Source organism: Salvelinus namaycush, chromosome 41 (genome assembly GCF_016432855.1).
Source record: "Salvelinus namaycush isolate Seneca chromosome 41, SaNama_1.0, whole genome shotgun sequence".
NCBI classification, from domain to species: Eukaryota; Metazoa; Chordata; class Actinopteri; order Salmoniformes; family Salmonidae; genus Salvelinus; species Salvelinus namaycush.
In genome coordinates, this window is record NC_052347.1 from 3,654,599 (window position 1) to 3,668,382 (window position 13,784).

The 13,784-nt window shown below is 42.6% G+C and overlaps 1 protein-coding gene across 1 annotated transcript; it reads right to left on the minus strand.

Annotated features, from left to right (window-relative positions):
* Positions 1 to 10,987: 10,987 nt before the first annotated feature.
* Positions 10,988 to 13,460, minus strand: LOC120033890 (homeobox protein Hox-B1-like). The gene is made up of 2 exons (XM_038980261.1): positions 12,666 to 13,460; positions 10,988 to 11,647 (listed from the first exon to the last, which is right to left on the minus strand). Exons 1-2 carry the CDS (start codon positions 13,300 to 13,302, stop codon positions 11,328 to 11,330), a joined length of 957 nt encoding a protein of 318 aa, XP_038836189.1. The 5' UTR covers positions 13,303 to 13,460; the 3' UTR covers positions 10,988 to 11,327.
* Between the last annotated feature and the right edge of the window lie 324 nt (positions 13,461 to 13,784).

The window sequence follows — 13,784 nt, forward strand, 5'->3', positions numbered from 1 at the left end:
GCCCCCATCTATCTTCTGAGCTCATGCTACTAGGTGACCTAAACTGGGACATGCTTAACACCCCGGCCATCCTACAATCTAAGCTTGATGCCCTCTCATACAAATTATCAATGAACCTACTAGGTACAACCCCAAATCCGTAAACACGGGCACCCTCATAGATATCATCCGAACTAACTCGCCCTCCAAATACACCTCTGCTGTTTTCAATCAAGATCTCAGCGATCACTGCCTCATTGCCTGCATCCGTAATGGGTCTGCGACCAAACGACCACCCCTCATCACTGTCAAACACTTCTGCGAGCAGGCCTTTCTAATCGACCTGGCCGGGGTATCGTGGAATGACATTGACCTCATCCCGTCAGTAGAGGATGCCTGGTTATTCTTTAAAAGTGCCTTCCTGACCATCTTAAATAAGCATGCCCCATTCAAAAAATGTAGAACTAGGAATAGATATAGTCCTTGGTTAACTCCAGACTTGTCTGACCTTGACCAGCACAAAAACATCCTGTGGCGTTCTGCATGAGCATCGAATAGCCCCGTGATATGCAACTTTTCAGGGAAGATAGGAACAAATATACACCGGCAGTTAGGAAAGCTAAGGCTAGCTTTTTCAAACAGAAATTTGCATCCTGTAGTACAAACTCAAAGTTCTGGGACATTGTAAAGTCCATGGAGAATAAGAGCACCTCCTCCCAGCTGCCCACTGCTCTGAGGCTAGGACACACTGTTACCACTGATAAATCCACTATAATTGAGAATTTCAATAAGCATTTCTCTATGGCTGGCCATGATTTCCAGAAGAAAAAGAAACGCACACCTATTTAGGCGAGGTGCTGGCTAGCGGAGTAGAAAACTTAAAAATAAAGGAGAGCCGCACACTCTAGGAGCTCAGATGCAAAAATATTTAATTTACCAACGTTTCGACAGGCAAGCTGTCTTCATCAGGGTACAATCACAGACACTGCGGGATGACTCGTTTATATATAGTGTCAAGACACACAGGTGTCTGTAATCATGGCCAAGAGTGGCCTAATATCATTGGTTAATTTCTCAAATATTAAAATGGCATAGAAAGAGCAGCATACAATAAATACAAATGGATAGCATACGATCATAGACTCACTTAAGACCACACAAGCCTACAAACAACCACAATGGCAAAGTCACAACAATCACAACAATCACAATAATGGTTTCAGATCAAAGTCCACGTTAGGCCCGAAGGGAGCAAGGGTCTTTAAGTTAAAGATCCAAGCAGCCTCTCGTTTTAACAATAAATTATCAAGGTCACCCCCTCTCCTAGGGAGGGTGACATGTTCGATGCCAATATAACGCAGAGACGAAATCGAGTGGCCTGCCTCCAAAAAGTGGGCCGCAACTGGGTAGGTCAAGTTTTGGCACCTAATGGTGCTACGATGCTCTGAGATACGTACTTTTAATTCACGCTTTGTTTTACCCACATAATTTTTACCACAAGGACTGCCTTAGTGGAGCACGTAATAACACCTTTGATTGGGATCGATTTCCCTGTTTGTGGGTGTTTGAAGGATCTGCATTTATAAGTGCCATTGCATTGAGCACAGCCATTACACTTATAATTTCCATCCAGTAGGGGCGCAAATAGACGTTGTTCAGGAATATCTTGGGGTGGTAAATCAGAGTGAACCAACTGGTCTCTGAGATTTCTGCCCCGTGAAAATACGACCAAGGGGAGGTCCGAAAACACATTACCGAGACTATCATCGGATTTTAGAATGTGCCAATGTTTGTGAACGATTCCCTTAATTTGTTCAGAGCGCTTTGAATAGCGTGTAGTTAGAATGCAAGAATGCGTCTTTTTGCGAGACTGCCCTTGAAAAAGGTCATGTCTCGTTTTGTTTTGAATTTTCTCAATGGCAATATTAATCTGATCATTTTTGTACCCCCTCTCCTTGAACTTTCTTTGCGACTCAGCCATATTTCTGTCAATCTGATTGTTTTTTGCAAATTCTTTTGATTCGACAGAATTGGCTTTCCACCTGGCTACCCTTACCCCGGTCAACTGCCCGGCACCCTCCACAGCAACCAGCCAAAGCCCCCACCATTTCTCCTTCACCCAAATCCAGATAGCTGATGTTCTGAAAGAGCTGCAAAATCTGGACCCCTACAAATCAGCCGGGCTAGACAATCTGGAGCCTCTCTTTCTAAAATGATCTGCCGACATTGTTGCAACCCCTATTACTAGCCTGTTCAACCTCTCTTTTGTATCGTCTGAGATTTCCAAAGATTGGAAAGCTGCCACGGTCATCCCCCTCTTCTAAGGGGGTGATACGCTAGACACAAACTTCTACAGACCTATATGTATCCTACCCTGCCTTTCTAAGGTCTTCGAAAGCCAAGTTAACAAACAGATTACCGACCATTTCGAATCCCACCGTACCTTCTCTGCTATGCAATCTGGTTTCAGAGCTGGTCATGGGTGCATCTCAGCCACACTCAAGGTCCTAAACGATATCATAACCGCCATCGATAAAAGACAATACTGTGCAGCTGTATTCATCGACCTGGCCAAGGTTTTCGACTCTGTCAATCACCACATTCTTATTGGCAGACTCGACAGCCTTGGTTTCTCAAATGACTGCCTTGCCTGGTTCACCAACTACTTTGCAGACAGAGTTCAGTGTGTAAAATCGGAGGGCCTGTTGTCCGGACCTCTGGCAGTCTCAATGGGGGTGCCACAGGCTTCAATTCTCGGGCCGACTCTCTTCTCTGTATACATCAATGATGTCGCTCTTGCTGCTGGTGATTCTCTGATCCACCTCTACGCAGACGACACCATTCTGTATACTTCTGGCCCCTCTTTGGACACTGTGTTAACTAACCTCCAGACGAGCTTCAATGCCATACAACTCTCCTTCCGTGGCCTCCAACTGCCCTTAAATGCAAGTAAAACTAAATGCATGCTATTCAATCGATCACTGCCCGCACCTGCCCGCCCGTCCAGCATCACTACTCTGGACGGCTCTGACAACTGAATAAGTGGACAACTACAAATACCTAGGTGTCTGGTTAGACTGTAAACTCTCCTTCCAGACTCACATTAAGCATCTCCAATCCAAAATTAAATCTAGAATCGGCTTCTGTTATCGCAACCAAGCATCCTTCACTCAGGCATCAAACACATGGAAACAATGTGTTTGATGTATTTGATACCGTTCCTCTAATACCGCTCCAGCCATTACCACTAGCCGTCCTCACCGTTTAAGGTGCCACCGACCTCCTGTGCACTACACACTGACATCCCCACTCTAACAGTTAGCTCGTTTTCATCCGCTGTTGTAAGTCACAACTATAGTGTGTTCTGTCAACCTCTGATCCCTCTCAGTCCCCCACAAAGACAAATGCAAGTCCATAGGTCAATGGTATCATGGTATCACGGTATTATCTAGTTTGTTAATTACGTCAGTGTAACCCAATTGCCCCCTGGTACACATCCGTTCTTCTTTATTTCTTCATTGAATAGGTGGCCACATTCACATTTGGCCAAAGTGCAGGGATGACTGTCTCTTATCTGTACTAGATATCATATCAGCTCATATCACCTGTATTCATTTAGCACGCCATGACATGATGGGTTAAACGGGTTTAGCCCTTCATAGCATAAAGGCGCGGGCACATTTCACTCACCCGAGCATGACATCACCGTAGCAGTCACTTAGTTGAAAGAATGCTACAGTGGGAGACGCTGTGCAATAGGAATGTAATCATGAAGTTTTAATCGAACGCTATCAGGCATTGAAAATAACATTGCACTGATCCCGTGACTTACTACTATGTCGTTGAGACCTTGTCGATTCTAAAATGGAAATATGCGCTATTGTGGGATGTCCGATTGATTATGTGAGATTGAGCCTGGAATGATATTGTTTAAAATAATAAGTAGGTCCATGTCATTTTGCCATAAAAGTTCAATAAAGTTGACCAATTAAGTTAGGTAGCAGTTTAATGCTTATGAAATAGACAGCTCATTGGTTCAACTTTTTCTGTACAATTTTCGATCAAACGTTTGTGTTGTGAGGCCACGCAATCTGTGCGTCTCCGCATGACTGCGTTCTGATGTTTTCTCTGGCCTTTTTCACTCTGGTCCGCTGGAGTTAGGAATGTCACGTCGATAACCTTTTGATCTGGATTCACACAAAAATGTGATGCGAAGCAGAGGAGAGGCTTGTCCGTAGCACTTGAAACAAAAAAAAACAGGATTAAAAAACTACACTCAAACTCAAGAAATGTACCTTGATTGCGAAGATTGTTTTGCTCAAATAAATTTGAGCATATTTTAGTCGCATTTAGTCGCTATAGAAATGTAATTTAATATACAAATAATTTCCACATGGACTGGTCTTGTTATTTGTTTCTAAATATGGTACAAAAATGGAAAGGTGTGGGACCATGATACAACGACAGTGCTCGTCAAATTATGTCTTGCAGGGAGGCTCACTCACAGGTCTGTAATGCTTCATTCGATTGAGCAGCATTGGAAAGCCACCCTGTATTTTCTAGGACCCACCTTAATTGGGGAGAACGGGCTTGGGGTAATGGCGGGTGGTTTCCACGTGTTTGATGCCATTCCATTCGCTCCGTTCCAGCCATTATTACGAGCCGTCCTCCCCTCAGCAACCTCTACTTACTTGCACGAATACTTTGCTCTGAGCGACTAAGAAAAATGACACCAAGTACAGTGATGTTGTGGAATTAACATGCCATTTAATAATTGGATAATAACGATAAGCTGCAAAAGTCATCAGTAACCGACTTTTACTAGCCTATACGATCATATAGGCCTATTGATATTAATATTATGAAAATTGATCATCATAAAACGTAATCATAACAATCATTTTTTATAATTTCCTATTGAGACATTGTAATTGAAAATACTCTTTCGAGTATTCAACGTTGTTGACCATGTTGTGGACAAAGGCAACATAGGTGGAATAGGTGAAAATCACCATGTCATGGGCCTATCGCCTTCATATACTGTATGTCCGACAATATTTTCAGCATTATGTTTTATAAAACAAAAAAAAGTTTCAACTTGTTATTTTTTGCAGGCGCCTATGTTCAACACGATTGTCTCAACATGTTAGTAGAAAACAGGTCTGATGAAAGGACGACTTATCTTTTATGAACAAATACACAATTAAAGCTTAATCAAGTGATTAATGCGAAGCTGTTGGAGCTTATGGTTATGAATTCATGCTAAATAGTTCTACTACTATCCTTAGGCTATACAATAATAACTATAGGCCTATATAGACTTATTTCGATTAAGATATCCTTGAGAATAATAGATTTAATCGGTTTACTGCGACATGTATTTTCGTGATTACATTATTTTTGATTTGAAAAAAGTAAAAACATACCTTGAAGAATCAGCATTGGCGGAAGTTGGTCATCCAAAGTGACTGTAATAATAATAATAATAATAATAAAAGCTTAATAAATATATATGTGGAAACTATTGTTGCATATCAGAATAACAATTCAAAGTTTCAGTCTGTCATCTTTACATTTTCAATAGAAAATAAGTGAATTAGTGAATTCTAACATTGTAATAAAGTTGTCATGGGTCCTTTTACACAACTTTTAAACGCATTTGTAAGCTCTTATTTGTTAGCTCGCAGCTGTACAAAGCCACTTCAGAAATGGTAGGTCAACTTCGATTGAATTTATTTTTTAAAGGAAACTGGACATATTCTGTTAAATTAGTTAGCCTAACATCTCATGTAAATACATGATATCTCTGAAAACTCAATACAGAGTGTGAACTTTGAACCTATTTTAGAATTAGACTAGTTTGTGGGCTAATTTTGATGAAGAAAATAATAAGCCGATCAAGGAACCTACGTGATTCAGGATAGTAAAATAATTAGTTATGTAGCTGTAAAATCTATGTTTGTAGAAATCTGCAATTAGTCCTGAATAAAATTATTATAATATTAACATTTCCAAACAATGCTTTAAGCATTTAACTTAAGTTCATATTGATTGAAATGTCATTTTTGCCATCGATAGCCTACCATTTTTTGTGACGTTTTACACAACAATTTCTGATGCAAGGTCTGTCTGTGCTATGCGCGGGCACGGGACATTATGCGTCTCGTTTATGTATGCATGTATTCAGTGAAGGCCTGAACTTTGACCTTTTTACAGGCAACAAGAGGAACAACGAAACTGTAGAAATAGGTTCGCTGGCCATGAGTTTGAAAAGCTGGGCCTTTTATCGCTTCCAAAATGAACATTTACTGTACAGAACTCCTTAAACAGAATCAAAGGAAAGAGAAATAAAAGAAACGAGACAACGGTGAGATTCTATAGAATTTGAGCAGGACAAAGCGAGCCCCCGAGTGCTGCTCCAGGACGGGCGCTTGGAGAGAGAGACCTGCGGATGACCCCGGAGAGATGGAAGCTCATCTACGGCTCCTGACAGGCTGACCCACGCCTTTCGAGAATTAATTTGGGCCTGAACTCGGGGTGAACCTGGGCCTGGGGAGAGCGAAGCTGGCAAGCCGGGGCTGTTTGAGGCAGGGGCCTGGGCAAACCAATCCGCCTGTGTAAATATTGAAGCAGTCCGTCAGAGGGTCGTGGATGAAATGGAACTGCCAAGTCTGCGTAAACTTTGGAGAAGAGATGAGGCCACGAGAGAGCGCTTGGAAAAAAAACTTTGTCAAACTCGTTTCCTCAGCCCCCCCCCCCCTCCCCCCATATTGTCAGCACCCTCCAGAACTCAATCCCTAACACCTTAAATAACGCTTGCCCCCGGACTCACCTGTCCACTGCGGGCGCGTCCTGTTAGCTCAGAGAGGCTAAATTGGGCATTCTAATTGCATGGCAAATTTAGACCGGGCTATCTCGCGATTCTTGCTTTGGGTGGAGGGGGGTGAGGGTTGAGATTCTTTCAGGGTGAACTCATCGGGTTACCCCCTGACTCCTGATTTTTCCTTCCATAACTCATCTCAAGTTCAGGAGGCTGAGGTTTCTGCAAATATTGTTTTCGTCTTTGATGTAGTATTTGAATTTGAGGAGAGTATGTGAGCCTGACATGAGTTGAAACGGGGAAGAAACTTAAGGCAAATGGTTAATAGTTCAATAGTTCAGGGATCCACTTTACAGATAATCAAAATAGGTCACCTAAAGAAACATGGAAATGTCTTAAATTCTTTGTTATCAAAATAATTTGGCCTATTGGCCTACTATTATATTAAGGTTTATCTGAAAGGTTTATACCAGCATCATTTATGGGAATTGTAGGTTTTTGAGCCTATACCAGGGGTCTCCAACCTTTTCTAGCATGACAGCTACTTAAAAATGTCTATTTTTTTCTAGCTTTCAAATAGGCACATTTTTCTCCTCTCCCCTGCAACTCTTCCCCAGGTCCTTAGCGTACAAGATAAAGTAGTGCAATGTGTTCTGTCAATATACCTGGTAAAATAAGAGTTAATTAACAACTCTAAGTATAAATGATGTTTTCTGAGTTTTATTTATCTTGGTTTTAGATGGTTTTGTTTTTCAACTCTCAAAATTACAATTGTTCATAGAGAAACAACGAAACATGATGTTCTGAGTCCATGTCAATGCTTAATTCACACCTGAAGACCTTCTTTTTTTTATCTGGAAGAAAACTGCGGCAGTAGCGTAGTGGTTTCGGTCAGTAACCGAAAGGTTGCTGGATCGAATCCCCGAGCTGACAAGGTCAAAAGCTGTCGTTCTGCCCATGAACAAGGCAGTTAACCCACTGTTCCCCGGTAGGCCGTCATTGTAAATAAGAATTTGTTCTTAACTGACTTGCCTAGTTAAATAAAGGTTTCAAAAAAACATTTAGCATTAGTAGTGTAATTCTCCCTTAATTGCGCATCTGGCCCTTTTAATTGTGCCTCTAGCTAGTGAGGAATGTGCCATCTAATGTGCCTGTCTATGGTTCTGTACTGCTGCTGCTCATTTCATGGGAAAGTTTGCAAATAACAAATAATAGACACATTATATACTTCTGCCAGGTAAGTCTACTTTGGGGTTAACATATAATTGAGAAGGTTTTCGGGAAAGTATTTCTGTCAACCCACAAGACGGTTATCACATCAACTGGTGTCTGATACTAGTGAGATTTGTTTACGACAGTTTGTGGTGAAACACGTGAACATTGCATGTACTTTCAGAATTGTTTGGTGAGCTACTCATAGGTGGGCTGCGAGCTTTGGACAACTCGGCATACCATAGTCGGGCTATAGCTTCTTCGTCATTTTGTGAGGATGTGCACGGCACTGCGGGGATCAGCGGCCGGATCAAAGCTCTGCAGAGGGAACACAGGACAAACGCCCAAACAGCAGGCTTGAAATTAACATCAACTGCACCACAGATGGTCACAAGGGCACGTCATTGCCACTGTGTGGATCCACAGTGCTATCATGCACGATTTTATGTTGCGTTATAATTTATGTATTATAATGGAGTCTGTCCTTTAATGTAAGTTATTGTGATCTTACTCTCCACAAAACGTTATGGCCTCTCTAAAAGTTTACATTTAAAGCAATAGTTGGTGCATTGTCTATAAAAACTCCTATATCACCTATTTTGCGGAATGACTAGCCTACTTATGTAACTAATTAAGAAATAATATAACCATGCTGTTATAGTTGTCAACCATGAAAGAAGCTCAGCAACTGTCCGACAAACCCCCCACCATCATTAGATGTAGGTTTAAGTCTTTTATCAGTTGATAGGTTTAAGTCATTGTTTAATAGGTTAAGTGGACGAATTGAATTGATGCTGCAGCGGTTCGTTTTAGGGCTACTAGAGTTTACATCCGTACCTTTTAAGGCCACTGTGTGTGTGTGTGTGTGTGTGTGTGTGTGTGTGTGTGTGTGTGTGTGTGTGTGTGTGTGTGTGTGTGTGTGTGTGTGTGTGTGTGTGTGTGTGTGTGTGAGAGAGGGGGGGGGGGGGGGGGGGGGATTGGATGGACAGCAGCCTTTCACCAAACCCCAGTGGCAGAGACGAGCTGATGATTGAGCTTGACACACACAGTCAAAAAAGAACCCCCACATTCCTATTTAAATGTACCTGCTAATCAATGGTCTGTGTTTAAAATAGCCAAACATTGTCACTAATTCAACTTTCCAACGTTTTTTTTTATTACAAATATAGTGGTCTGTATTACCACAATATTGTGACATACCTGCATGGTACTAATAATTGAAATAGCATATATTCTGTTCTATGTATACCTAATTATCATACACCTGGCTTCTTATCAGAAGATTGTTTAGTGAACAGCCTTGCCGTGGGCTAATGGCGTTGTACATAAATCTAGGCTGGCCGTCTACACCTGTATATAACTCTATTTTATTCCCAGTTGAAGTCTGTTTTAGTCTTCACCTGCTATAGGGTGATGCATGGGGACAGCAGTGTCCTAGCTATAGATGAGACCGAGATACAGACGCTCCTTGATAGGCCTGAACATGGACAAACAACACTGCACGCTAAAGAATGCGTTTTTTTCTCTCGTGAGTTTACCTCTCCAACCCATCAAGGGTGTGTTTCAGAGAACGTTAAAAACAGTGCAAAGTTCGTACCAGTTTGTTTCGAGCCTATACGGAGAGTGTGAGGTAGAGAGCGACTTGGGGAGAGGAGAGTATGTTTACATGTTTAGATATCCCAGAGGCGTCCATGGGTAAAAAGGTCAGCGTGTGCCACCCGGAATGCACCGCAACATTCCACACCCCACGCAGAGTGCAGGGCAACACTATTGGGCTTGTAGGGCTAGTTTCGTAAGTTCCACGGGGGTCAAACCAAGGGTAGGCTTACTGTACGCAGTAATACCATTGAAATACGTTAGAATCTGTACGTCACTTGTGTGATGTACTAGCTATCACATTTTGGGACAAAACTCATTCAAAAGGAATCGACCATGGCAACAAATAGGCTACTCTAGGCCCAGGTTCATGCCTCATGGAATATACATTTTTTTACAATCAAGATAATCATTAAGAACAATTATAAATGCACGTATCTGCCATGAATTATAATACAACTAACAACAAAATCTGCAATATCTTATTTTTTATTTGAGGTAGACAGAGATGAACCAGCATTGACTGAGATCCTTTCCAAAAAAACATGTAAAACAGACATTAACTAATATAACTCAGTCGGTCTGCACATACAAATAATACAATCCACTCCTATTGCCTTGAAACCGAAATGTAGGCCTAACCGTAGTAAATAAAACTAACTTCAGAATACCCTGTTTTTCGCAAGACACTAGCCTATTATCAAAACCTTTGACTCCATACTGGAAAAGTTACAGCCTATTTATCCAAAAAGGCCCAATTCAAAAGGAAATGGTCGAGTTGGTTTCACTCAGGCAGGTGTTGAACGTTGCAATAAACTTTCCTTTTAGTTGTATGACATGATAAACGTTTTCTATCCTCTGGCCATTTATTAATATAAATACTCCCTCTAATCATCGTTCGTCATTTTGGATAACGTCATCTTGCGTGAACCACTCCCTGTGCAGGTTTAGTTCACGTCTGCTATTTAGACAATAACAATAGGCTATACAGACACGTGTTAACATTACTAGACTGAATTTAATTGGGTAATCCACCGGCTCGTGTTGAAATTAGTAATTTTACTGTATATTTCAATTAAAGAACATCCGCCAAGTCAATAACACAACTTCCCGTGTAAAGGAATACCCTGTAATTCTATAGTGCAAAGAGTCAGTAACACATGAACCCTTTCTACCTAACTTACTGACGGTAAAGTTGCTTCATGTCAAAACCTCTATACAAATAAGAAGAACCAAAAAAATACATTCCGAAAAACATTACAAAATAGAAACAAATTCAACAATACTATAATGTTTTGCCAAGAGGCTCCCTGTATAAACATTGTTATAAGGCTCGCTTTGAGATTTGTAAACATGCAAAAAGTGCATCACTCCAATAGTCGTGGGTATGAAGATTTACGACCCTTTACATCCAAACAGATTTTGTGGGGTGGAAAGAAACGTCTAGTCTAGAAAGATGTTGCGCACTTCCTCCACATTTGTGCTTTTGTCACGTCGTTTTTTTTCTCTCTCGAAATGTGCGTTTCGAAGTAATTATTTGAGTTTAAATCATATAAAAAAACAAACTCCTATTACAGACGTGTAGCATAACCAGTCGAATAGTCTATTCAAGCATGTATAGGAATGTTTTGACTTATTATCAATCAAACAACTTTTTTTTTCACATTCGAGATCCTCACTTTGAAGTTCAGTGCCTGCAAGTTGCAGTTTATTTGGTCCGTTAGGTCTCCGAGCTGGGAGACGCACCAGGAGATATGGAGCTGGAATGGTCCGAGTTGTCTTCCAGGTCTTTGGAGGAACCGGTGCTAGAGGCCGGGGCCAGGCCCTCTTTCTCCCGCTTCTTCTGTTTCATCCTGCGGTTCTGGAACCAGATTTTCACCTGCGTTTCGTTGAGCTCGAGGGTGGCGGCGATTTCCACGCGCCTGGCCCGCGTCAAGTACTTGCTGAAGTGGAACTCCTTCTCGAGCTCGGTCAACTGTTTGGTTGTAAAGTTGGTGCGGATGGTGTTCTGAGGTCCCATTCCATAGTCAGCCACTTTGGCTGGGGGAAAACAAGAGAAAGAGGGGGAGAAACGCATTACAATGTGGAATAGATTGTATGCCTAAAATATGAAAATTGTATGTGTAAAATATGAAAATTGTCCCGTATTCGAAGTCATATTAAATTCACCAATCCATCGTTCTATTGTTAAGCTCCTAAAGGGAAAAAAAGTGCGACTTGACATCACTACCGCATAAATCATTCTTAATGATTAAAATATTTATTTGGAATAAAGATTGAATAATGACATACTAAAGGGGTCATCAATTACGCACCCAACCATTTCAAGTCCCAAACTGTTGACTACTGTATATAGGCCAGTTCACAGACTCAACCTCCTACTTCTTTACCCATTACTCACTCCTGAAGAATTAAATAAAGCTGCTCCACGTTTGGGGAGATATAAACGCATATGATACGTGTAATTCCATATTCCGACCGTAACGTTTTACGATCTTTGACCACAGCAGTAGGCCTACTGAGTGAGGTTGAAACGTGGTTCGGTGCACTCAATTCAGACCGGCCAAGCATGGCGAGGAAGGAAAGGCTGGGGAATACAATGGAGACCAACAAAAACGAGAACTGGGACAAGTTAATTAAAGACAACAGAGTTGGGGCACTTCCTAGGGCGTAAGAAAGCACGTCTGCTCGATGCATTAGTGCACGGGCTGAGTAGACGGGGAGAAAATAACACATCAGGCAAATCTACCAGAGGCATGTCTCGTCAGAGATACCACTATGACCCGGAATGTTGCTGAGAAATCCCCATAGGTTGTGGATCAGCGATAGTGGAGTGAGGCAACACTATCCTCAGTCCTCAGTCATGTATGTCCCTTATGGGCTGGAGAGTGCATCTGCATTTCCATATCACATCCATTAGCCTACCTGAGCGGTGGGTCGACATGTTTGGGTCACCTGGTTGACTTGTAATGAACTTTGAATTACCTTATTTGACAAAAACCTTTCGATTTCGTGCATGGGTCAGTGTGATTGTTTTTTTTGGACTCTCCCATCTCACCTGTTTTAGGGGGGTTCCTCTTGACTTTCATCCAGTCGAAAGTCTTTCCTTGTGGTGTTTGCTCTGCGTCCTTCTCCCTCTCCTGTGAGGCCGAAATGTCAACATAGGTGCTCTGCAAATAACCCCGCTGGTGGTCCTGGCCCTCGCAGCCGTGGTGTTGGTACTGTGCCGCGGGGACAGCCCCCTGCGCCCCGCAGTATGCCCCGGCCAGAGAGCCGTAGTTGGGGCCTACATTGGAGGCGGAAAGGCCCGATGATTGATAGTACATCCCTTCCTGCTCGTTGATAAAGTACTGTGGGTGTCCATAGTCCGGGTTTGCGCACGCCTGCGCCCCATATCCCGCAGTACCTGTACTGCCATATGGAAGAACCATGCTGGCATGATGCGGCTGTGGCTGATGTTGATGCGCGTAGCTACTGCTCTGGTGCTGATGTTGAGCCACAACCGCCTGGGCGCTGCCCCCCATGTAAAGCCGTCCCTCACCGTTATAGCTGTCACTTGTTGTGCCGGAGCCCGAGTGAAGAGGGGCCGGGAAGCCTTGGTCCAAGTGGTGGTATCCGGACTTGGGTGAGTAGGCGTTCGTCCCACGGTTACAAATTGAGTACTCTAAGAAAGAGTTCATTCTAGAATTCTCCATGTGCAAATTGATGACGGAGGGTCAACCTGCGTTTCGGGGGATTCCTCCTACCCTGCAACCTCTCGGTATGTCATGTGGAAGAGAAAAAAAGAAGAGCTCACCTCCCTGAGCAGTCACCCTGGGATTCCCTGTAACACTTTTTGAACCTCAGCTGCTGGTCACGTGTGCCGTCACGGCGCCAATGGTGAGGGGGACCTCCAGAAGTTTGTCAGCGCACTGCGATCATCGATCACGTAGCTGACATTTGCATGACAAAGCCACTTCAATCAAACCGGCCCATCAATCTGATAACAGCACGTATATGTCAAACCCCTCTGAAGAAACCTCTCCCGAACCGGCAGAGAAATAAAGAAAGAGTTGGACATTTGCTATCCCCCCATTTCGTTTCTCCCCGATTCTCGGATTCCCTATACTTCCTTTAAAAGTGTAGACATCCATTTGGTTATGCCTATCAGAGGGTTGGGCTATGGTGAGAGGTGGAT

Bases quoted from the DNA above. Each gene is read 5' to 3' on its own strand.
- LOC120033890 (XM_038980261.1), bottom strand. From the start codon at position 13,302: ATGGAGAATTCTAGAATGAACTCTTTCTTAGAGTACTCAATTTGTAAC. The intron at 11,648-12,665 runs GTGAGATGGGAG...GTTTTCCCCCAG, and splicing joins GAGGAACCCCCCTAAAACAG to CCAAAGTGGCTGACTATGGA.